Genomic DNA, 24,592 nt, shown 5'->3' with positions numbered 1-24,592 from the left:
CAGGGCGTGTCATTGCAACCGTCTTCGGTCTTTGCAGGCACCTCAAGAAATTCTGAAGGACAAGAACGAATGTGGCAAAGAAGAAGCATGCAAGTCGGTTGACAAAAGGGAAAGGAAAAAAAAAGAGACGGAGAAGAAGAAGAAAAAACACGAGGCAAATTTTAAGCCAATTATTTCATTTTAATTAAAGAGCGACACAGAGAAGAAGAAACAGCTGCATTTGGAGATAGCTGCTTTATTTGCCTAGTTTGTAACATTAGCTCTTGATAATTTTGGGGAAGAGTAAAAAAAAACACACTTAGGCAGTACCAAAGAAGAAAAATGTACAATTAAGAACAATCGCCGCTCCTCAAACTTTGTAGCAGATCCAGGTATCCGAAGGACTCGGGCCTAATGTACCTGCACTGATAAAAAAACAGTGATCAGATTCGTATGAGGGCATCACATAGTAGTTAAAATACCTGGCCGTGCATGAATGGTTTGAGATACCACCATAGTGGCATCCACTAGGTGTGAGTTTCTCTTGTAACGGATCACTTATTGTAAGAATGTCAGCTGTGAAAGTGAAATACCCGTGTCGAAAAAGGAAGTCAATGATGACGAGAGAGCAATTTGGCTTGAAAAATTGCGTCCTCCGTATGATGTTTGCAACATGAGTCACTGGAATCAACTTGAAGCTCTCCACCTCTCCATCTGTCAAATCTCAAATGTTTAGTATGCAGCATTGTTCAAGTTGTCTCAACCAGTGGGGAAATTGCGGATGGTTTTGAATGAAGGCAGGCGAAAATTCATCATCCAAAATCAAACGATGAGAAAAAGGGCAAACCTCGAGGCATAGTTTACAACTACTATTTGTAAAAGCTAAGCCCTAAAGGTCTCACCTTGATTCTTTGGCATGAAACTCTCAGGAAGCTTTAAATCATAGCAAAACAAAACATCCCTTTTGTATCTATACCCATCAATGTCCATATAAGAAACAGCTCCAACTGGTACAGCTCTGCATGCATGAGATCATTTTCAAATCAACATCACCATCAGTGTACGAGACAGAGAGAGAGCGAGAGAGAGAACTTACACACTGGAAATGGGCCTGGGTATTCCGGCTTCCTCTTCACATTCCTTTACAACATTTTCCCCACATGCAACCCCGTGAGGCTGCAATTATCAAAAATTGGTGCGAACTAGATATTAGGTTTAGTGATGAAAGGATTATGCAAGCTTTATCATTTTTGTAAAGGAACACTTTGCTTCAGATTACAACAATAAAATCCGGCAAGTTCTCAGGTCAAGTTTAACTTTTCAATCTTGTAGTTTCACCAACTACATTTCACATCAAAGTGCACCAGAGCGGTCTAATTTCAAGAACATGTCATGTAATGAAAGTTATTCTAGTTGCCAAAAGCAACCTCCCTTTCACAGCCTAAATAGTGAAAGAACAGAAACTAAATTCCTCATATCAAGATGAAATCTCATTACAAACCAGTCCCCCAGCAACGAGCTGATCAAGCATCCCTGGATAAGTGGATTTCTGTTGGCTTCTCTTCCCTATCCATAGAAACTTCTGGCCATCCTTTTCAACATAGCCATTCATTTGCACTCCATAAGCCTATTCCAAAAGTATAGATAAATAAGTTCAAAATAAATTGAAAATAGAACGTAAACCAAATGTAACAACAACAAAACAGTCAGCTGGCTTCTATGTGATCATTTAAAATCGACCAGATTACTTAATCCTTCAACACCAACACCAAAATTTTAACCCTTCAAAAGCTTTTATATTCCTCTCCTCGAACCACAAATACAATACCACACAACTGGTCACCTTCCAAACCTCATCAAAATCTTTTTACAGAATATCCATGCCAATCTATTAACAAACCATAGGCTTAGCTAGGTGCATAGCACCAATAAATCCAATGAACAAGTTCCATTCATATACAGATCAGTATGGCCAAAATGGCTTGCTAGCCATTCATAAAAAAAAGATCCTAATTTAGAACCTAGACCAAGGTAAAAAGGCTACGCAAAGAGCAAAAACAAACCTTTATTCCGAAATAAGGCGCAGCAGCACGTTCTAGAGAGAAACATATGGGTGCCCCAAAGGATGATGCCACCGGGTATAGCTGATCATCCAGATAAAAACGATTCCAAAGTTAAACTCAACTATAAAAACGTATAGTCGTCGGGGTGTTTTTTTCTAATTTTCTAAAATTATAAGCACATTTCAGCCAGTACAACCAAAATCATTACCTCATTTCTTATACCTGGAATCAGTTCTTCTTCCCCTAAGCTTTTGATTACATCTCCCACCGCTCGCGTCCTATCCTCCGCCGTGCGCAGTGAAGAATGCAAGGTCATTGAGCCGCCACCATCATCAGAATTTGAATTTTCTGGCGGGAAAACAAACACGTCCTTGAAACTATGTAACTTCTCAGCAAAACTGCATAATTTCGGAAAATTATTCAGCAACGCATCTGATCGAATTGGGTATTTGAATTCACAGAATTTAAGCTTACCCATTGTGAATGTAACCAATAATTTGATCCTCAATCACAAACGGCATGAACTCCGATTGAGATTCCTGCAAGATATTTCAATAAAATTTATATCTTTTTTTTTTCGGGGGGAGGTTGGATATGAAAACGACCAATCAGGTTTGTTTGGCAGCTAAGAAAATGCAATGGGCAACTTACCAGTCCGCGATTGCAGATTTTGATCTTGTCAGAGTAGCCTTTGAGATCTGAAGGGTCGTCCTGAAGGGCATCCGGTTTGGAGATCCGGACGACGTCGTCCCAAGTGAAGACATCGGAGGCTGCAGAGACAGATACGCTGCGAGAAGTGAGGATTTCGTGAATAGCTTTGGGGGCGGATCGAAGTGGACGCGACGTCGTGAGGGAGTTGGGGAACGCGCGAAAAGCTTTGGCAGTGAAACGTGAGACCAAAGAGTCGACGAGAAGACTGCCGCCGCTGATGGAGGCCATGAGAGCGGGTACGACTCCTTGATTTTACAGTATTACCAACGGACTCAACGACGTTATCCAACCACCACCGTGGCCAGTGGGCGAAGCTACCAACTCGTTTCCTTTTTAAAGAAAAAAACCGACGTTGTCCAATGGAAAACTATCTTTTACATCCAATTAAGACATTTGGGTCAATTAATCTTTACAAAAGGTTACGACATTTTGGTCAGTCAATCTTTAGCTAGCAAACGCGCTACATCAGATGTGAATATTTGATTAGAAGCGTCACATGGTCGGACTTTAAAAAATTAAAAAAAAAAAGATTAGTTGATGAGTTCGTCACACCAGTCCATCCTTGCGGGGGCCGGTAAGACTCACATAGACATTATTGATAGTTCATTGTGAAGCTAAACCTATTGTGAGGCTAAATCAATCTCGTTCCTTTAGTGTAGATAAGATCGTTTGTAAAAAAAAAAAAAAAACGTTCAGAAATGAGAAGCATAATTCATATTCGAACAAGTCTATGCATATAATCACTATCACAATTTTAGTTCATAACTGGCCACGTACAACGCAGTACAAAAGCACTAATGGCATGTTTACGTAAGGGTAATCGAAATAAAGAAAGGGAATTGAATTCCGATTACGGAGTATTCCGGTGTTTACTAAATATTAAGGAATCAAAAAAGTGGTGGAGCCCACACGAAACAAGGAATCCAATTCCTGAAATTGGAGGAACCGGATTCCCTAGTTTTGTGAGGTATTTGAATTCCCTAAGGGCAAGGGAATCAGGAATGCATCTTTTATTCCAATTATGCCCTCACTTGTTTCTTATTATCCTAACATTACCCTTCATTTGACACTCATTATGTCATTTTTAATAAATAAATAAAACCTATTTATATTTTTTTATATAAATAATTTTATTATATAAATTTAATTAAGAATTTAATTTAATTAATTAGTATGAAAATAATTTATTTATGTAAGGGCAATTTAGTCATCAACTTATTTTTCATTCCGATTGAAGTGAATTAGTAAACAACTTATATAGACTCAATATCATTTTTGCCATCTTTTAATAAATAAATAAAACCTATTTATACATGCTTATATAGATGAATTTTATTATATAAATTTAATTAAGAATTTAATTAAATTAATTAGTATGAAAATAATTTATTTATGTAAAGGCAATATAGTAATCAACCTAGTTTTCATTCCGATTGAAATGAATTAGTAAACAACTTATATGGACTCAACATCATTCCTACTCCGATTCCTGACAGTTTTAGTAAACAACTTCAACAGGAATCTGATTCTGATTCCACCTCATTTCAATTCCTCCTCAATCCAATTCCCCCTCAATCCAATTCCTCTCAATTTGATTACGGATTAGTAAACGCGCCATAAAAGCGTCCAAGTGAAAGTGCTTTCTTCTCAAGTAGTTTCATTAAACTTAGTTTCCACAACGGTAAATATATTTCAACAGTTCCGTTTTCACATGCCAATCCATCACACGCTCAACTCCTCAACGTTCGGGCTCAATGGCTCGAATAGAGCTTCAACTTCGCTTTGATTAACCTCTTCTAACTTTGACGGGTTCCACTTTGGATTCTGCATTGGTAATAAACAAAAGCAAATGATAAGGATTTGTTCTGATATAACGGAAAATAAGATGATTATTTCACCAAAATGGTCTTAGAGAGAGTAACCGTTTATCCGGCAGCACTCCGTCTATTGAGAGTGCTTTTCAAAAGGAAACTGTATAATTCGGATAATTAAAGTAAACTAACATCTACATTTTAAAGCATAATATTAACTTCAAGCTGCATTCTACTGCCTTTTTATAGTAATGAATCTTGAGCATAATGAACCAACCTGATCCTTGTCCACCAAAACTGCGCGCACACCTTCAGCAAAATCACTCCGCAAAGACGATCTTATTGCAACGCGATATTCAGTTTTCATCACACCTGTTAACTGGTGTTGGCCAAGTTCGGCACATGTTACTTCCAGATTTGTGAGCTACTAGGACACAACAACTATCAAAAGGATGTAACCGCCACATGATGAAAGAAACGAAAAGGTAGAAACTGCAGACTCACTGTGGATAATTGATTCTCATTTTTCCCAAGCGCAGATGCAACCTTGGAGAAATAATTTTGTGTCAGGTAAAGTGAAAAAGGAGCACCCTTTCCAAGACCTTGAAGAGCTTCATTAGCCCACTCCACCACTGCAATCAAAACAATGAATCGGCAAGAACTACAAAATAATAATACAAAGAGGAAAACCACAATTTGAGAGAAAATTACTCGCCAGCGACATACAAACTTTCAATAGAAGAGTATGAGAGATTTCAATTCATCATCAATAAACAAATGGCATTGACAAAGTTACCAGTAGCATCTGAACTCTGCTGCTGCTTTTTAAGTTCATCAATTGTCTCGACAACTGACTTATTTGCACCAAATGTGGAAGTTATTGGAGGCAGCAGCGACTTAAGTTGGGGTTCAGAATCTGGGTTGCTGCTGAATTTCGTCAAATTTGTTTCGATGTCCTGATGTGGATCCTGGGAACTGCATCAACAATGGCGTTGCTTTTATCTCAACAAAGGTATTGGACAATGGGATGATGCCAACTAAATTAATCCCCACTAGTGCATCAGATATATGAAGGAAAGAAAAAAAGAACGAAGACAGAATGAAGAGAAACATACAAGTTGGTTGACAAAAGGGCCTCCTTTAGAGAACCTAAGTTTTGAGATGGGACAAAATGTGTCCCAAGACCCACATATAGTGCATCCGATGGTGTTGAAATCCTTTTACCAGTCAGTCCAAGATAAGCACCTAGAAAGACAACACTGTTAAAACAAACTACAGGACTAAGAATCGATGCATGAAGCTAACAGAAAAATTGTATAGGCCATTCTCTTTATATACTTATAATCTAAACGGTTTCTCCTTAGCAAAGAAGTACTTTAGTAAAAATATCTGGATTTATATACATTCTGATTGTAGTGCCTACTATAGTATGTCAACACTTGAAAAACAGCTTGCTCCAGTCATAGGAAAGAAGTTGCGTCTGAGTATGGAAAAAGCATACCTACAGATCCTCCTCCTGGACTCTTTGCCGCAATATGTGAAAACCCAACATCTGGAAACAAACCAATTCCATTCTCTGGCATAGCAAGAACAGTTCTCTGAAATGTATCCGTACAAAGTTAGACACAAAAAATTCAAAAATCCGCAATGTAGTCTGACAAGGTAATAATACCTCTGTAATGATCCGGTAGCGACCATGACCTGATAGGCCAATACCAAAGCCCATTGTTATGCCATCCATGAAGCTTATATAGGGCTTCTTGTACTCAGATATTTTACATATTAGAGAATACTCAGCAGTGAATACCTAAAAAACGTGCAACCCAAATATCATGTTGGTAGTCTTAAAAATACGACAAATGGTAGCTCAGAAAAGAAATGAATACTATCCAACCAATACAAATCATATCACCCAAGTTCAAGCAAAATCAAAACTAACAAATGATCATATGTTGTAACTTGTAGGTTGCCCGAGAATGTCAAACACGAAATTAGAAAAGAAAAAAATGGCCGTATGTATTCAACATTGACTAACAAATAAATACATGCTGAAAGCACAATCTTAGCTGCAATTTATGACATTTATACGAGATTTTCCCTTTGAAATTTTAGGCCTATCAACAAATAAGTCATTACGATTCTAATGCATGAATTTTGTGAAAACGGGCTTGGTTTGTTTCTATTAAGGCTTAATCATCAATGATTTTGCAAGGGTAAACCGTATTGCTAGTTGTAAATTCTATTCACTATGAAAATTACCAAAATTACATCTAATATGGTAGTGAAGGAAGTCGCCTTATATTATCTGGATTTTAGCAAACTGTATAAGGTTATAAGTCTGTTATTAAATATACTTAAAAGGACACAATTAGACCACAACCATATCCGGTAGTTGGTTTTTGGCCGTGATCTGCTTCACATCACCGCCTGCAGGTAAACTAAAATCTGGGTTACCAACATGCCAACTTAACGGACACCGTCTATCTCTACATGGGAAAAATGCAGCACAAAAAGCAACAATGAGGTGAAACAATAAACATCATGACATGAAACAGCACGCACATCAAAGACCAACAATCTATCACGTAAGCACCTAAACAAGAAACAATTCTAGTTCAAAACAAAGCGTAATGTAGAAACCTTCGGCACAAGAGGTGTGTTTTTGTCCTTTTGAATTTCGGCAACAACCCCTTTAATATCCATTCCTGCATTAACCATGATAGGTCACTCTCAAAACCGAACCTATGAGACCCAAAAAACAAAGATAACCACCGAAAGAGCTAAACATACATCTATTGGAAAACTTATTTAGCTACATGCTAAAATGGAAGTGTAAAATTGCCGAGAAAGAAAGTATTCAAATACGGATTCTCCGTGTTTACCAGCACAAAAGGCACGGGCCGAGCTGCTATCGACAAGAACACACTTCACACTCGGGTCTGATTCCCATTCATCCAGATAGCTTTTGTATTTCACATCCATATCTGCGTTTCCAAACAATTCCCACTCAAACAGAAACACAAATTTCTTCATAAAAAGCTAACTTATTCAAAATTTTAATCCAAAATTTCGTCATCATATCACAAATGCAATAACACAGAACTGTAATCAATACGATGCAATACAGTTCAAGCTTAAAATTTCAGCTCCAAATGCAAAAGCAATTACAGATATAATATATATATATATGTCTGCGTGTGGGTACCTAGGTTCATGGCGTTGAGAGCTCGGGGGCGATCGAGGGTGATGACTGCGACGCCGTTCGGGTGGACACTGCCCTTGACGAACTCGTCGGCGGAGGCCATGATCGCGAAGGTTCGGAGAAGGAGAGGGGATTCGGAGAGTTTGCACAGAGAGAGTTTGGAATTTGGATTGAGGAAGAAGAAGAAAGCGGAAGACGATTTGCTCAGAATTTGGGTCGCTCGTCCGAATAAGATTCGCATTACTTCTGTTCGAGAGTGACTGTGTCAGTGATTCAGGGTGTAGAGAGAGAGAGAGAGAGATTTTTGGTGTTTCTGGACCAGATTACCCTTGATGTTTCGGTTAAATTACCGGGAAAAGAACCGTCGTGGTGACGAAGTGAAAGTTGTGATACTGATAGTGCGCGGTGGCGGGCGGGTAGCGACTAGCGAATGGGTTGTGCTGTGTGGCCGGAGGGTGTTAACGGTATTACGGTTTTTTGTGACCACAACATGAGGCACGTTATTGGGCCAGCTAAATCTAAAAGTGAAGCCCAATTTAAGAAATGACAGGTAGCCCAAAACGTGAATCCGTTGTTTCATCAGAGAAATGAGAACTTTCCTAAATCTTGGTTGTGTAGGGCCTTTAGAGCAGCTCCAGCAGGAGCAACTGCTCGAGGGACAGGTTGCGGAACAGGGTCTGATTGCCCGAGGAAGGAAGTCCAGCGTTAGCTGGCAAGCGAGCCCAAGTAGGTCCGAGCTCCAGGCCCGTTGATTCGTGCATGCCCGAGCGCCCGAAGGCTGTCTGATGTGGGCTGATGTCAGATGCCTACCAAGTGAATCGGAGGGCCACCAAACGACTGTATGACCTCCTAAACATCGTCATCGTCCTCGTCGGCGTCCTCCTCCTCTTCGTCTACGCTGTCATCGGATTCGGACTCAGACTTGGACTGCGACTCGTACAGCTCCAATTGCTCGGCGGTCAAAGGCTTAACTTCGTTTTCCTCCACAACTTCCTCCATAGCCTTCATCCTCTTAAAGCTCACACAAATTTGCAAAGAAAATTTCCTCTTTGTATTCTTGAGAAAACGAATTGGGATTGGATTTGGGAGAATGAATGAGATAGAGGGAGGGAGGGATGAGAGAGGAGCTGCCAATTGGGATTGGATTACAAATAAAATTATTTTGTATTATTTTATAAATAAAATACTAATATTTTATTGTCAATTGCCAAGGCTATTCAAGTGCAATGGTGGAGATGCAAAAGGCGATTACTGTTCATTAAGGGCAATTACTGTTCACTGTGTGGATTAAATAATGAATAGCCTGGGAGGAGGGCTCCGATGCTGGAAGTGCTCTTATGCCATTTGATGTTCATGTTCTTTAGGGGTTGCCTGCTCATTTACCAAAATGAAAAAGAAACGAAAATGTATCTTTTGGTCATAAACAAAGTAACAAAAAGCACGGAAAATTTCAGTTTGACACGTATATAAAAATAATTCATAACACAAACTAAAAGTTTCTTCACACGTGTACATCAAACCGTGACTGGCAGGTAAGAGTAAAATCATTACTTACAAGGGAACGAGAAATTTTTAGTTGTGACGGGAACACGAATGGTACACCAAGTGTTTTTATGTGAGTGATGAGAAATTTTATTTTTTAAGTAATTAACTTTTTAACACACATATTTCACCATTTATATAATAACACGTGGTGTACCATCTCGTATGACGGTCACATTGAAAAATCTCTCCAAGGGAACGAGCTAAACATTATCTATTAGCAAATAACTCTGAAACTAAAAGTACACATTAACCATACATAATATTTTACATGCTAAACATTCTCCATTCTAGTCTTTTGATACAAACTATTGTGACGATTGACAACTTAAACATAGAATTTCGAGTGTATAAGTGAATATTCTTAATTACTTCAGCTATTAACCCTTTGCAGCGGACGTCTTTAACCAGACAAATTATTCTAGCTACCTAGCTACTACTTACCTAGAGAAATTAACTAATTAATATAGTCCGCTTGTATAATTTTTAGCCAATGATATAAGGATCTTGATCAAATTTAAGCCCCAAGACTTGTCCTAGCACATCAAGAAGCTCAAGGTGTGCAGTCAACTGCGGGAAATGCCCGTCTGTATTTATAATCTCGACATTAGGGTTTTCCTTCATCTTCTTCTGCATGTAGAACGCAACCGATTTTGGAGCAACAATGTCGCTGCTGGTGCTGATGATGGTGCATGGAGTCGAGACCTTGTCTATAATGTCTCTATGGTCGCTGTAAAAGACGGTTTTCGCCAAGGCGAGGGCAATTTCAGGCCTCATTCTGCGCAGGCACTTGACGAATTTTTCGACCGAGAGAGGGTCATTTGTGCCCACAGCAAGTGTGGCGAAGCTGGCAGCCCAGTTGTGATAGTTGGATTCTATGGCTGAGATGATCTGTGTGATATCTGACATCTCAAACCCACCTTCATAGTCGTCTATATTTATATACCTACAAATGTATTGAATTAATATGATTTCTTTGTTCATATAAATGTGGACCCAAAAATGTGATTATATTTTATATAGAGACAAGACACAGTAAAGGCACTCTCATATATTACTGATATTAATTCATTTGTGACCACAAATATAAACATATATGCATGCATGCATGTATGTATGTGTGTATGTATGTATGTATGTATGTATGTATGTATGTATGTATGTGTACGTATGTATATACAACGTTTCTCTTTATGGACCTTTACGTCATGTCTTTCGTGTGGATGCCTACAGCGGTGGTTAGATTGTTCTTTTCGGTCGATTGGCAATATAATTTTTGCCATTTTCAGTTGATCAACGCAAGAGTTTTGCTCAAAATTAGGATTTACTGTTCATATTTTGGGCACATCCGCACAAAATTCGAGCATTAACGTAACATAATTTTATATAAATAACTGGATGTTTGAAGTGTCTAACACAAAGTTGGACAAGGACTAAAACAAAATGATGGAGAAAATTTCACTAAGGAAATTATAAATGGATTAATTGATGCAAAAAAACCTGGAACAAAATAAAAACCTCTGTATATGCTTGAATATTCAATAAAAAATTAGAGAAATAGAGAGAGAAAGTTGTATATAAGAGTGAGAAAGTACCTAGGAGAAGCTCCAATGAGGATGAGGGACTTAAAGAGGTCAGGTCTTTTAACTGAAGCAATACATCCAATCATACCAGACATGGAATGACCAACAAAGACAGTAGATTTTAGGTTGAACTCGTCTAAGAGAGCAATTAGGTCAAGGGCAAATGCGTCATAGGAGGAATATTTCCCAGCTGGATCAAACAGTTTCAGGTCATCACCTTCCTTATTATTCACAGCGCCGGAGAAAGGCCAGTCGAAAACAAGAACACGGTAAAGCTGAGCCAAGTAGGGCACGATTTTGTCCCACACAGACTGGTCTCCTCCGTAACCATGTGCCAGAACCACCGCTTCACCACCCGAGCCCACGATTCTTGCGTTCATGGCGGTCGAAAGGTTTTTTTCTAGCACCATTTTTGTGGTTTTTTTATGAAGTATTAACCGAGAGAGAGAGAGAGAGAGAGAGAGATGGAAGGGGGATGGCTAGAACAAACTGTGTTTTGCTCTAGTCTCCATTTTATAGGAACAAGAATGGATTAATTTTGGGCAAATGGGGATGAATAGGAATTTTTTTTTTTTTCTAAACAATTGATATTATCTATACTAAAGGGAGGAAATAGGCTTAGCCTCACAATGGTTCAAATTCGCTTTTTGCGATAATCGAATCTAACACATTTCACTTACAAGTAAAGAAAAATATCACTAAACCGTAGTACTAAGTGACAAATAAGAATACTTAATTAGTGTGGTTAATAATTCAGATGTGTATTGCTTGGTGAATAAATAGTATTTTTATTTTACCAAATATTGATTTTAAAACGTGTGAAGTTATTGCATATAGTTTTGTAGCTGGAAAGAACCTTGATGGTTGATGAGTGCAAATTATACTACTTTTTATTATGCCAAAAACTATATATTCTTGTAACGTTTTAGACTTAAATGTATAGGCTTACATGGTTTTGTGTTCTCGAACTAGATTGACAAGATGAACATAAATTAGATGTGACTAGTTTTTGTTGAATTAAATGGGTCAAGTATAATTATTTTTCAATATTTTGTTTAAATAAATTGACCATATGTGCTTTTGGCATATTTAAGATCACATATTTTTGTTTTGGGTTTTTAGAAGGGAAGTATTATTGGCACTTCAAAAATCTCATTATACACTCCTCACAAGTGTATTTTTCTTTCCTAATATAGAAAGTTTGAATTGTAGAATAAGATTTTTGGAGTGCTCATAACAGTTGGCTTTTTTTATTAGCACCCCACATATTGTTGAATGCACCCCACAAAAAATTCAATATTAAATTACTTATTTATTCTACTATGCAATGACAATTTCGACCTTATAAAGTTAAAAAAAAAAAAAAGGAAATTTCCAAATACACCCCACATCACTTTTAACGTATTATTTATCTTCTTCAATTATCAAAACCATTCCACCCTCCATTGTTGAACAAAATCCTAACTAATGAAACTACAAACACATAGATTGAGAAAAACCTAACAAAATGTCTATGAATATGCAATGCTATTGATCACTGTGGCAAGAAATTATTTTCTCTCCAACCACACATTTTATCACATCCCGGCATTTACTATGTCGAAAAACTTCAAAGCTTATACCTTTGAACCAGCTCTGTGAATTGCAATGCCAATAGCTTGAAACTTTCGATAATTTTTTTTTATTTTTTATTTCTTTTGTTATAGAAAAGTTACATAAGATCTTGAGTTTGGATAATTCTTGAGTTTGGAAGTGACATAAGATTTTCCAATCTGCACAAAGATAAAAAATAAAAAAAATTTAAGATAAGTGTTAGCGTCCAAATCGGTTAATGATAATTTGCTCTCAAGCTGGAAACGAAAAACAAGTCAATCACATAAGTAATTAGCCTGGGAACAGCAGAGTATCTAGATTCAATCCATCAAAATTAAAAATGAGTATTATAAAATTTGAAGAAATTGGGATGTATATAGAAATATAATGTGTGTTTTGAGAATGTGGGGTGTGAGGGTATTATGGAGAGGTATGTGGGGTGTATAAAGATAACTTTTAATTGAAAAAATAAATGTGAAGTGTATTAAGTATGTATGGTTTATTCAACAATTTGTGTGGTGTTAATCTAATAAGCCATAACAATTCCCTTTCCGAATACGCATCTATTTTCATTTAAATGTTATGCAGGTGACAAAGCAAAGCACATGACCGCTTCTACAACAAGGTTGCCCTTATCCTCTTAATTGTACCGACATAAGAAAAAAGGCTTAATTCTCTCTCCCGTTTCCAAGAGTTAGCCGCACGAAATTAGAAGAAAGATGGGGAGTCACCTACTGAAATCAGCTACCAATTCGTGGGTCTTCGACAATGTCATAAATTTGGATATATGGCTGCTCAATTTGTTCGACTGGTGTGGAGTTTTGTTCATTCTAATTAATGGTTGATTTCATTTGGAGATGCAATTTCAGTGCAAACTGTGCAGCTAGCTGAAGAAGGCAGCAAAGGGAGGCGTAGCCAGATGGAGAAAAAATCAATGAAGGCGTTTAATCATACAAAGTGGCCAGCAAATAATTCAGGAGCCCTTCAGTTTTCTCTCTGTTATTTCAGTCAATAAATCGTCGTTAAGCCGTTGTAGGTTACGAAAAAGAAAATGGAAACATAAGAGGGAAAAGAAGAGGACAACTGATCATTATTCAGCAGACGAAGAGTTCAACGACGAGAGCTGCAAATTTGTTCCGGCAGCAAGAGAAATTCAGGATTTTCCTAAACCCTATAGGGAACTTTATACATCACTATTGCATAAGAGAGATTATACTATGTAATCGGGCACATAACAATTTTCATGTTATGTCGTTTGTAAATATAAGACGATATATATTCAATTGTATGTTAGAATCTCTCGTAAATTAAATAGGCGTGTTTCAAGAATTTTGTTCAACAATACTCACTCATTAGAGCACTCTACAAAAGTGTGTGCGTGTATATATCAAATATGCGTGATGAGATAATCAATCTCAACCACCCTAATACATAAGCTATTACTGGTTTAATCACTTGGCAGGCTGATTAGAGCACAAAAAAAACAAGATTTGAGGAATCTATGGCAGCTGTTGGGGTCATTTAGTGCATGGCCTTGACTTTTGGCTCCTCTTACTTACTAATTGAGATGGAGTTAGGTCAATATTCCTACCAAATGAGATGGAAATTAACTTTACTGGTAGGAGACTAGAATCTAGTAGTAGTATGTATGGTACTGGGAAACGTGGTTTCAGACCCCAAAAGGACCCGTTTGTCTTTTTATGGTGATCGTGTAGTGACATAAGAGAGAGGGTTTGGAGTTGGTGATAAGTCCAAGGCCAACCTTTTTCTGCCATTAAAGCTGGCGTACCCCACCACCACGTTCTTCCTATCCCTTATCACAAGTTTAAACCACATATGCCGACGATGCAGGTATGATTGCATACTGATCATCGAGACGATAACTGTTATATTCATCGACGTTATGTTTTTATCTACTTATTTGACAACCGAGATGATATTTATAATGCGAATATAGTAATAACTGTCTTCAGTTGGTTGGAGGAGGTCGTATCGTATATATGTTCAAATGCGAAGACAATGTATATTTGTTTTTTTTCAAGTTAATCAATTTATTTGTGATGTCGTAATTTTATTGTCGATGAAAATTATTAAAATTTTATTTTAAAGAGTCAAATCTAAAGAATTTATTTCCAAGCGACTCTAGAAATGATTATATGTAATAGCAAGTGAATAGCTGTTTTTTAAATGGTTTTTTTTATTAGCATCCCACATAATATTGAATGCACTTTACATTAAAATTTAATATTATGTGGCTTATATAACATACTATGCAATGACAATTTCGACCTTATGAGGTTTAAAGAAAATAAGAAATTTCTAAATACACCCAAAGTTACTTTTAACATATTATTTATTTTCTTCAACTATCAAAACCTCTCTCACCCTCCACTCCATTGTTGAATAAAATTCTAACTATTGAAACTATAAACACGTTGATTGAGAAAAAATTTAACGAATGGAACACGATATCAATATTTCGGAAACTTCACATGAGGTAAAATTTCATATTTGTTATTGTTTTAATTATTCAACGACATCGGTAATTATTTAAGTCTGCTTTTGCTTTCCATACTACCCAATTTCATAAGAGGCCAACCCAGCAACGCCTTTTTCATTCTTATTCATCTTTTGGGGTTTACTTTACTCTGTTAGGTTCCTCCCAGTTGCCATTTTTTAGCCAAAATACTCTTTTTTGTTAGCAAAAGGCTTAAGAGACAAAGAAAAGGAGATTGGCTGTGATGACCCAATGAAATTCAAACTCAACCGACTGGATTGTAGACTTCTCTTTTTAGAGAATGTTAGGGTTTTTAATCCTAAGTCAATTTAATTTATAAAAATTGAAAATGAGTATTATAAGATTTAAAGAATGTGGAGTGTATAGAAAATGTGGGGTGTATGCGAAAAATATTAGGTGTATGAGAATGTGGGTGTAAGGGTATTATGAGAAAGTATGTGAGGTGTATTAAGATAATTTTTAATTGAAAAAGCAAATGTAGGATGTATTAAGTATGTAGGGTTTAATCAACAATATGTGGAGTATTAATAGAATAAGCCCTTTTAAATTTATAGTCATTGTTCATATGCTAAATATTAAAAATGTAATAAAACTCAACGATTAATAATAAAATATTCAAAGTTTGTTAAAATAAAAGTGATATTGGAGATGAAAAGTTAAAGAGACTATTTAAAGTAATTATTTGACACTATTCACTCGCTAAACAAGCAAAAATTTAACAAAACTATTAGCGATGGGCGATCCAATGCTTGCCCACCGTCATTGCCATTGGCGACGAGAGGAAGACGGGCCTCCTCGTTGCAAGGTCCAGAATTACTAGGTCCGCTCTGATTGCGAGCAGAAAGGATCCTTACTCAAGGATCTGGAAAATTCATAGTGGATTGATCTGAAGAGGATTCTTACCCGTTGCTAGAGGTGGTAACTTAAATTAGCTAACTAAATTAACTTGTGACACTACTCACTAACTAGACTAGCAAATTTTAAAGTAACTCTTGGAGATGCTAAGACCCCTAAATAGTGGGAAGGCCACTGAACTTTTTATATATTATGGACAGATCCTAGCAATGGATTTTGTAATAATTTTCCACAGATTTGGATTATTCTTTTGTCAAACTAAATAGTAAAATGGAAAAAATTTATAAAAGTACAAAAAGAGAGGACAAAACAGAGAGCAAAAAGGGGAAATGTAATGTATCACGTGAGACAGCTGCTGGCTGCAACAAGGCATCACACCCAAATTAGACTTATATTTTCTGCATGTTATCTTAAGATGATAAAATGATTAACTAAAACCACTATCATTGTTTGGGTGATACTATCCACACACCTATTTTTATTTTCTACAGATCTCTTATTAATTTTTGTTATTTGACTTTCTTCAACTCATTATATATGATGGCCGGAAATTGAAAGGAGTGTGTAGAAGATAAAAAGAAGTGTGTGGATAGTATCATCTTAATGTTTTTGGCTTGGAAAGTAAACTTGTTGGAATAGTTATTGGCATGGATGGTCATGTATCATGTATGTATATAACAAAAATGTTAAGATCAACTGTTATGCGTGTATGGGATGATCTTGGCCACTCATGTTCGGACTCACAAAGCAGGAACAGACGGAATCAACTGATGTTCACGTAGGCAACTGATTCCAGCTTTTCTTATAAAGCATAAATGTACTGCATTTTTCTTTCACAAGCTCAAGGTGAGAGCTAGACCACTCAAACCTTGTCGTTCCAGGTGGAGATGTCTGAATCAAATGGCTAGAATATAGTTGAAGAAAATCCTGGATTCCTGGGAATATTTTATAGGATTAGAAAAATCAATTTTTAGAACAGAAAAATTCCCGTTTCATGAATGCTTTCTCACATATTATCTCATGCGTCACTCAAACGATATAGCAAATGTGAAAGATCCGTTTTATTAAACCGACAAGTAGTGCTTCAGTCACTTTTAGTTTTAAATTTGACAACTTGCATAAGAATCTGGTTAAGGTTACTGTGTAAATGCATGCTGCATGGAGGCCCCAGTTACGTGAAGGAAGGCCTCGTTTGCCAAAATGCATACATCCGACAAAACATGTTTCACAAGATTTCTCGTGGCCACAAAGCCATTAGGAAAAATAATAATTCCTCTGCAAATTAACAACACTTTGTTGACCAATCTGCAGCAAATAGGTTTGAACTGTTTGGACTGAATCTTGGAATTGTTCTGATCAGGATATATCAAATTACTGCAATCTTTTCAAATAATAAGTAGGTGAAAAGTTCACTGTCCCAATTAAATTTTCAATAGCATCGACTCAAATGGTTGATATGTTTCCTTTTTTTCTTTTTTTTTTAAATAATGAAAAATTGTAACCATGTGACATGTTTAAGACGTGGCTTTGAGACATGAGAATACAAATTAAACCCTCTCACGGATGCTTTGCTTTCATTTAACTAGTTATTGCGAAAAAAAAAAAGTCGCATGCGATAATGTTTATGTAAAAGGGCAAGAATATACTCATAGGTTCATGTACAGTATGATTTTGCATTAAACACGATCCCGTTGTTTGAATCGTCCTAGACAGACCAAGCCCTAATAATAAAAGGTGTACTTAACAATCTAACGGCTACAACTGCATTAAGATACAACTTGTCATGAAAAAAGTTTCAAAAGGTATACATGATCAAGTTTAAGCAATGGTTTACATCCTGCAAGAGCAAACTCCTTTTTATTGCAGTTGCCATTAAATTCAAAACACATTCAAAGGAAGAACATTGACTGTTACAAAATGACAAAAAGTTAGTGTGAAAATTAAAAGCTAAGTGGGAGACTGGAGGCAATTAGGTCCCAATACAAAAAAGTTGAGCAAAGACATTTACACGACCACCACCACCTATCATATCACTATCACGGCTGCCGTCACCATCACATACCGCTGTCTTTCCGGTCGCTATTGTCGTCACTATCTATCGTCATCACCGTCGCCATCACCATCCACCATCATCACCATTGTCTTCACCACTATTACTAGTACATTTCTTAGCTAATATCTCTCATTTATATTTTAGTAACTTTGTACACACATTAAATTCTGTATTAGATTTTATTCTTTTAACTTAACCAAACAATAAAATTCATGAATTATACAAAATAAAATTATCATTTCAAATTTTATTATTTTAAAATTCCTTAATAATCTTAAATTTGTTTATCTAAATGCAGTGTTATAGTTCCTTGTGAAATTAAAACACTTTCTGGGAAAATATCTTTTCTGTGCAGATATGCTCATTAATTGGACGGCTCCTAATATGCAATAACCAGCAGACCTTTTGAGAATTGTTTCACGGCTGCTTAATGTTTTTGAATTGAGTTCTCACTGCTATGATGTCTGGTCAGTTGTCCTTTGCTTTGCATTAACTTTGCGGCTGGTAGAAGATGCCACAAATGACGATATTTCATCATGCAGTATTGTGCGTTGTCTTGTAGAAGAGTTAAAACACATGGTAGGGGCACGATTCGTTTGGAATACTGCTATCGTAACATCTCATGTGTAGGTGAGATGTGAAACAGGTGTGTCAAGTATAAGCTCATGCGCTATTCATGGGAGTTTCAAAATCCTTATTTTCAATTTATCAAGTAAGTGGCACATGAGCTTATATGTGAGACGCTTGTTTCACGTAATGGGGTACATGCGAAAAATTCAATATATCACGTTAGTGGCACATGAGCTTATATGTGAGACACTTGTTTCACGTAACAGGTATAGGCGCGTCCATTTTGGTTTGTGAATGGCTTTGGGCTGTCCCAGTTTTCTTGTAGCAGTTGAAAAAAGGATAAAAAAAACACAGATTTTTGCAGCTGCAAGTCATATATATGTTGAAAAATTATCTGGTTGGAAAGCTAGATATGAAAATGCGGTATGAATGATACAATTTGCTAAGAATCATCAATATAAAATTCTCATGTTCAACAATGTATGACATACATGCATGGCGGACCGGACGTGCACTCAAGAGTCAAGGGAATTGAAGAGGATGAGAAAGTGAATATTATTATTGGAATGGTCTCATACGTATATGCCCTGAATCCAGGAACTTCACAACTCCAGCCTAATTTTACAGTAAAAACTAGTAACTGTGTAAAGGATCCGTGAAACCGTATAATCCATTAATAATCACTTGAAGCAATCAAACCTGTATTAGGGAAGGTAAAAAACAGCATTAATATTATTACCATTTAAGGCTGATGCAATGTAAAATTATGGTAAGAATGCTAACTTGCCTGGGACGGAACTAGCCGAGGAACATCAACTAGCCGCTCGATTGTCTGCAACTGATCGTAGGGCGCAATCTGTGCCGTAACGTAGAAAATTCATACATTGATCATAACAAATTGCAATAGAAGACCAATGATCATATCTTGTGAGGTGCAATTATGGATGTACCTACTGTGTATGCACTCAATTCATTATTTTACTGCTACGGCACCAGTTAATGGTTTTTGATGTTCAATCGTTGGAGAAATCCTATTTTCGTAACATTTTCGCAATTTCAATTCACATTACTTGTAGAAATTTGGCATGCTTTTGCATTTCAGTCAAAAGGAGTTAGGTTGTCATGATTTTCATGAAGTTGACACTTACCTTCTGCATCATGCCGGTCCATGTCAAAAACTTTGCAAAGTAAGCCAGCAATAAAATCATTCACAATACCATCTTTTTTACCTGACTAAATCCGTCTGGCCACGTTATTGAAACGGCATAATTCCCCATAGGCCGAATCTCTTCAGGTTCGATGTCTTCTGGAACATCATCAAACTGCAACTTTTGCTCCCCCGTCCACTCATCCTGATTTTGCACAAAATTAGCAACTCAAAATTCGAAGGGCGAAATATTAAGTCAGGCATGTAGATTATTTGGAAATTATGACATCAATAATCAAAACTCAACACTAAAGGAAGATTTGTCGAAGCCTTTCTTTTCTACTAAAGGTCCTACAAAGAGTCTAGTAACTTCTACTATCTTACCCCATCAATTAGCCTCTTCATAGTCTTTTTCAATCTGATTAATCCATCGGATCTACTAAATTTATGTGAGAATTTGATAGCCGGATTACTACTTCCCCGTGATTTAGAACGTAGTTATTACTGATGTGGAAAGATGGAAGAATGATACTGATGGGTGAAATGTCATATATGCACATAATCTGCATATTATGTAGCGGCAATACTTTGACAACAAAGATGCTTCGAAAATAAACCACCACGTACCACACTTTGTGCAGAGCGGTCATTCCGCCTCACAGTTGCAGGATGGAGAAGAAATTCTTCATCTGAATCCGGTACCTTCACTCTTATTGCCTTGATAGATTTATCGTACATCACAGCTGTTGACACTGTAAAAGAAAATTAACAAACTCAACATATGTTCGAACAGCGAGTAAATTGCAAGCCTCTAAACTTTTGCGGAACACAAAACCATCACCACAACATTTTGATTTCAAAATTTTGAAAGTAGAATAACCTTGTATAAAAATTTCAATATAGTACCTTGTTGGCGAATCTTAGCACACTGTTGCACGACACATATCCCGAGATCCTGAAATGTCTTCGAAACTTCACCTAGGGGATCAGCTACCACTTCAGGCGTTCCACTATCTCCGGAAGCAGATAGCTGCCAGATAAATGTTATCAAAATTTAAAATACGTTCCTGCGCAGGACATATCAAACATTGACGGAGGACAGAGGACTTACAGTTGGTCTAATGGGAAGATCAAACAGATTCGGGATACCAAACTGCTGCACAACCTGCAGCGGATCAAACTATTCTATTTCAAATACAATGGACATGAAATTTTACTGGTAGTGCACAAATTGCCTGCAGTAAGATTATCCAGATGTTGAGAAAGGAAGTGAATTCTTCAATAGTGAGCTTGCCTGAGAGCCTGATCCTTTACCAAATGGGTAATAGCGTTTCCCATCAGCTTCAAAATGGCTCATATTCTCGACTACAGCAACACACGGTACCTGAATGGTGAAAACGAAAGTAAGAACGTCGAGAAAGAAATAATCACACCTTCGTCCTTTTGGAACAATGTTAACTTAGAACAAATTATTGGTTACATGGTATTGAAAAGTACTTCGCAGTAACGATTGATTGTGTGGTGGAAATACACACCTTAAGCTTTGAAAACATGCGAACTCCTTTTGCAACATCAATAAAAGCTAGCTTTTGAGGGGTGGTAACGATAACAGCAGCAGTTAATGGAACAACCTGCAAAACCAACTTTGTCTGTATCAAAACGTAGAAACCTTGAAGTAAAAAATATTCGTGCAGAGCATCCACATAGACATACTTCATAAACTAAATACAGAACGACAGTAACCGAGACAAAAAAGCAGGACCTGGCACAACGTAAGCTGAATATCACCAGTTCCAGGAGGCATGTCAATAACAAGGTAATCCAGCTCTCCCCTACATAATGAAATATTCGGGATTAGAAGATGACATGAGAATCATACTTAACGATAATGGCGGAGTTTCGTGTACAGAAGCATATCATACCACTCAGTTGTAGTTAGAAGTTGGTTGATGACACCAGAAACCATAGGGCCTCGCATTATGGCACGCCCTTGCCCGGCAAATCCAAAAGACACCAATTTCACTCCCAAGTATTCTGTAGGAATTATCGTTTTCGTCTCTGGGTTCTAGAGGATGTTTTGAAACTGTCAGAACTGCAGCACCTTACTAAATACGAGAAAAATTCTGCTAAATTTTCTGATATTACCATCACTAGTATTCGGTTCTCAGGGGAGACCATTGTCGGTAAACTTGGACCATAGACATCAGCATCAAATATACCAACCCTAGCACCCATGCCAGCCAAAGTGTATGCCAAGTTTACCGCTACGGTTGATTTTCCCACACCTCCCTGCACACATTTCACAAACAGCAGAAAAAGGGTACAGAATTAGCAGTCTACATTTATGGTAGAAACTTTCCACCAAATGTAAATTGCTTATACACACTTTTCTTAGCTTTTCCTTTCAAGAAGAAAAACCTTGAGAATCACAAATTCTTTGCAAGTGAAGCGTGAGGACAATGGTAATTTTATGTATTTCTTTACTCCGCTAGTCGATATCCATGGAGATTCCATAGTTATTACTAGTTCAGTCAGAAAGAGCAATTCTCCTAACTAGAAGAGACGGAAATTCAAGCTAAAAGATATGGCTCCCTGAATTTAAAATGTTACAAACAATAATCAAATCCTAAGAATTGAACCGAACCATGTAGAGCGCAAGTCACATTCAACAGAAAAGAACCGAAAACAAAGTACAGATTCTACCTTACAACTAGAAACTGCTATAATATTTGAAATAGTCTGTAACCCTGCCGGAAGTTGGCCAGCATAAATTGGTTTCGCTGGCTGCGCTGACATAGTCACACTGACACTCTTAACCCAAGGAAGTGCGTTCACCACCTCATTTGCCTGTTGTTCAAACTGTAACGCAAACGAAGCTTGTTATGTTTGCTAGGTCCTAAAATGTTATTATAAAAAGGATAACAAATTTATTTTTGCCATTAATCATAGAAGATCGAAATCATGAAACTGATGGCAATTGCATCTTGCCATGCCAAGCATCACATAACTCCATTAGTAGGGAATATCAAGTGGAATATGAATCATATCTACAATATCAAACATATGCAAGTTCATGATAAAAAAACGGTGATTGTCTCAATTACCATGTCCTTTATTGGACATGCCGGTGTAGTGAGCTCTAACCGAAATGAAACCTGAGACAAAAAGGTCAATATATTTTGGTAAGGACATTAAGCTCTATACGTCTGTCACTGAAAATTTTCCCATGCAAGCTCTAAATGACCTCTCCCGAAGCATCATTGATGTCCAGATCTTTCACAAATCCACACGAGACAATGTCCGTCCCAAAGTCTGGATCGATGATCTGAGACAACGCTTTGAGTACATCTTTCTCAGCTTCCGCCTTTAAAATTTCATCAGCACCAACTACATCTGAACAAAAGGAATAGGAAAACATAAATAAATAGAAAACAATATCATCAGATGAATATAGATGTTCTTTGAAAAATTCCCAATTTTATTCATAATCATAGAAAAATAATAACTTTGGATTGTTGTTGTCACCTTCATTGCAGTTTTCCTAATTGAATAGGAACGCTATCAGGACTTGGGCTACTAATTCAACTGCTAAATATTTCAAAAGATAAATTCTTGTAGAGTGTTTTTCTTAAATTTTCTGTCTTTCACTAAATCTCGAAGTCGAGATTCCACAATAAAACTAGTTAGTAATGGGGAGTAGCCCAACGGCCCCAAAATGAATACTAGCACATGCCATTGCCACACTAATAAAGTGAGTTGTGCAATCTAGGAAAATGGGTTTAGTCTAGAATAAGCACTTATAATTTAAGCTGCTTGCTGGGTTGCTGAAAAAGAAGGTAGAGAGAGAGGGAGAGAAGGTTCTTTTACCTTCCAAAGAAGCAGCTTTAGTAGTGAAGGAGCTCAATACAGAGTCTCTGCGCGAAACCCATTTGGACCTTTCAGGTCTTTGTTGCTGAAGCGAACAAAATACAGCCGTTGAAGACTGAAGAGGCTTCTCATATGAAGATAGTAATCCTGCAACAAATCACCAAACCATAGCATAGTAAGTGCTTCAACTCAATCAAAACGAGCGTGGCAAATTTGAGTTAAGCTAGTTAGTCAAGTCAGTGTGTCCGCCCGCACACAAGTTCCATATCGATGTCTTCAACTCACCGGCATCTTCATGTGATTTCACGTTTTGGAATGAGAGATACAGCGAAGAAGGAACATGAAGAAGTTGCATGTTTTTGTTAGAGAGAGAAAGAGATTAAGAAATGTGTGGAGATGATGAGAGAGAAAGAGGAAGTGATGATGAGTGGGCTGCGTGAAGTGTGAACCTCATGTTTCAAGCCACTAGGAATAGCCTGCTGATGAGGGTGTGGGTAAGGGATTGGGGTAGATTAGGTCCCAGGTTCGAGGCCTGGTGTGGGTGGGGTGGGGTGGGGATAAAAAAAAAAATAAATAAATAAATAATAATAATAATAATAATAATAATAAATAAATAAAAAGTGAACCTCATGTTTCCAAAATTTGAGTCATCTGTGTGTCTTTCTGTAAATGCAATCTCGTAATCTTATTCGGAATTTAATTTTGTTATCCACGACGACGTGTTTACCTTTTTTACTGACTTGGCACCAATATGTTTCTTAGAACTATGGACGACATGTCGTTCCAAGTTAACTATCAATTAAACTTCTGATTATCCATAATTCTCTACCAAGTCCCTTATTTTCTCCTATACAAGTGATATTTGAGGAGAGAGTCGAAAAATACCTCGAAGCAAGAGAGATTTTTCACGTGGTGAGAAATAGACTCATGATCATTTATAACCAATCTCACACATTGTTTACACAAGATGAGAGAAACATTTCACATACGATCGTATACAACTGAAAATAAAACATATTTCCTTATAGAGGTACATGCTCTTATACGCTCTAAGTTCATGTACTCCGCCAATCTAAATTTAAATTTTGTTTTAAAAAT

At 37.1% G+C, this 24,592-nt stretch overlaps 4 protein-coding genes across 12 annotated transcripts; all 4 read right to left on the bottom strand.

Annotated features, from left to right (window-relative positions):
* Positions 1-159: 159 nt before the first annotated feature.
* LOC103400582 (nudix hydrolase 20, chloroplastic-like) lies at positions 160-3,166 on the bottom strand. 2 transcript variants are annotated; one of them, XM_029093671.2, is made up of 9 exons: positions 2,694-3,166; positions 2,517-2,581; positions 2,251-2,440; positions 2,043-2,123; positions 1,481-1,606; positions 1,076-1,155; positions 882-997; positions 573-693; positions 160-404 (listed from the first exon to the last, which is right to left on the bottom strand). In XM_029093671.2, the coding sequence occupies exons 1-9, from the start codon at positions 2,979-2,981 to the stop codon at positions 350-352; spliced, it is 1,122 nt and encodes a 373-aa protein (XP_028949504.1). In that variant the 5' UTR covers positions 2,982-3,166; the 3' UTR covers positions 160-349. The 2 variants fall into 2 exon arrangements, with proteins under 2 accessions (XP_028949504.1, XP_028949503.1); XM_029093670.2 differs by having other exon boundaries at positions 160-399.
* A 298-nt stretch (positions 3,167-3,464) lies between these two features.
* Positions 3,465-8,218, bottom strand: LOC103400579 (3-hydroxyisobutyryl-CoA hydrolase-like protein 3, mitochondrial). 6 transcript variants are annotated; one of them, XR_011576409.1, is made up of 11 exons: positions 7,770-8,217; positions 7,447-7,548; positions 7,205-7,269; positions 6,237-6,371; positions 6,066-6,162; positions 5,680-5,809; positions 5,361-5,539; positions 5,069-5,196; positions 4,842-4,988; positions 4,369-4,577; positions 3,465-3,547 (listed from the first exon to the last, which is right to left on the bottom strand). XR_011576409.1 is itself a non-coding variant. In XM_029093669.2 (10 exons), the coding sequence occupies exons 1-10, from the start codon at positions 8,005-8,007 to the stop codon at positions 4,476-4,478; spliced, it is 1,278 nt and encodes a 425-aa protein (XP_028949502.2). In that variant the 5' UTR covers positions 8,008-8,218; the 3' UTR covers positions 4,124-4,475. The 6 variants fall into 6 exon arrangements, 2 of the variants coding, with proteins under 2 accessions (XP_028949502.2, XP_070670367.1); XR_011576408.1 differs by having other exon boundaries at positions 3,465-3,551; positions 4,374-4,577; XR_011576407.1 differs by having other exon boundaries at positions 3,465-3,544; positions 4,375-4,577.
* Positions 8,219-9,539: 1,321 nt separating this feature from the next.
* LOC103400578 (strigolactone esterase D14-like) lies at positions 9,540-11,434 on the bottom strand. Its single transcript, XM_008339233.4, has 2 exons — positions 10,904-11,434; positions 9,540-10,254 (listed from the first exon to the last, which is right to left on the bottom strand). The coding sequence occupies exons 1-2, from the start codon at positions 11,299-11,301 to the stop codon at positions 9,795-9,797; spliced, it is 858 nt and encodes a 285-aa protein (XP_008337455.3). The 5' UTR covers positions 11,302-11,434; the 3' UTR covers positions 9,540-9,794.
* A 7,577-nt stretch (positions 11,435-19,011) lies between these two features.
* On the bottom strand, positions 19,012-23,960 carry LOC103400577 (fe-S cluster assembly factor HCF101, chloroplastic). 3 transcript variants are annotated; one of them, XM_008339232.4, is made up of 16 exons: positions 23,780-23,960; positions 23,495-23,641; positions 22,872-23,020; positions 22,732-22,782; positions 22,331-22,486; positions 21,773-21,916; positions 21,550-21,692; positions 21,390-21,459; positions 21,163-21,258; positions 20,922-21,011; positions 20,739-20,792; positions 20,534-20,657; positions 20,255-20,379; positions 19,710-19,832; positions 19,268-19,336; positions 19,012-19,179 (listed from the first exon to the last, which is right to left on the bottom strand). In XM_008339232.4, exons 1-16 carry the CDS (start codon positions 23,847-23,849, stop codon positions 19,174-19,176), a joined length of 1,617 nt encoding a protein of 538 aa, XP_008337454.3. In that variant the 5' UTR covers positions 23,850-23,960; the 3' UTR covers positions 19,012-19,173. The 3 variants fall into 3 exon arrangements, 2 of the variants coding, with proteins under 2 accessions (XP_008337454.3, XP_070670366.1); XM_070814265.1 differs by lacking the exon at positions 19,012-19,179 and having other exon boundaries at positions 19,259-19,336; positions 23,780-23,942; XR_011576406.1 differs by lacking the exons at positions 19,012-19,179; positions 19,268-19,336 and adding an exon at positions 19,477-19,511 and having other exon boundaries at positions 19,629-19,832; positions 23,780-23,942.
* Between the last annotated feature and the right edge of the window lie 632 nt (positions 23,961-24,592).

The sequence above is a fragment of the Malus domestica genome, chromosome 15 (genome assembly GCF_042453785.1).
Source record: "Malus domestica chromosome 15, GDT2T_hap1".
Lineage (NCBI taxonomy): Eukaryota > Viridiplantae > Streptophyta > Magnoliopsida > Rosales > Rosaceae > Malus > Malus domestica.
This window is presented reverse-complemented; position numbering and strand designations above follow the sequence as displayed.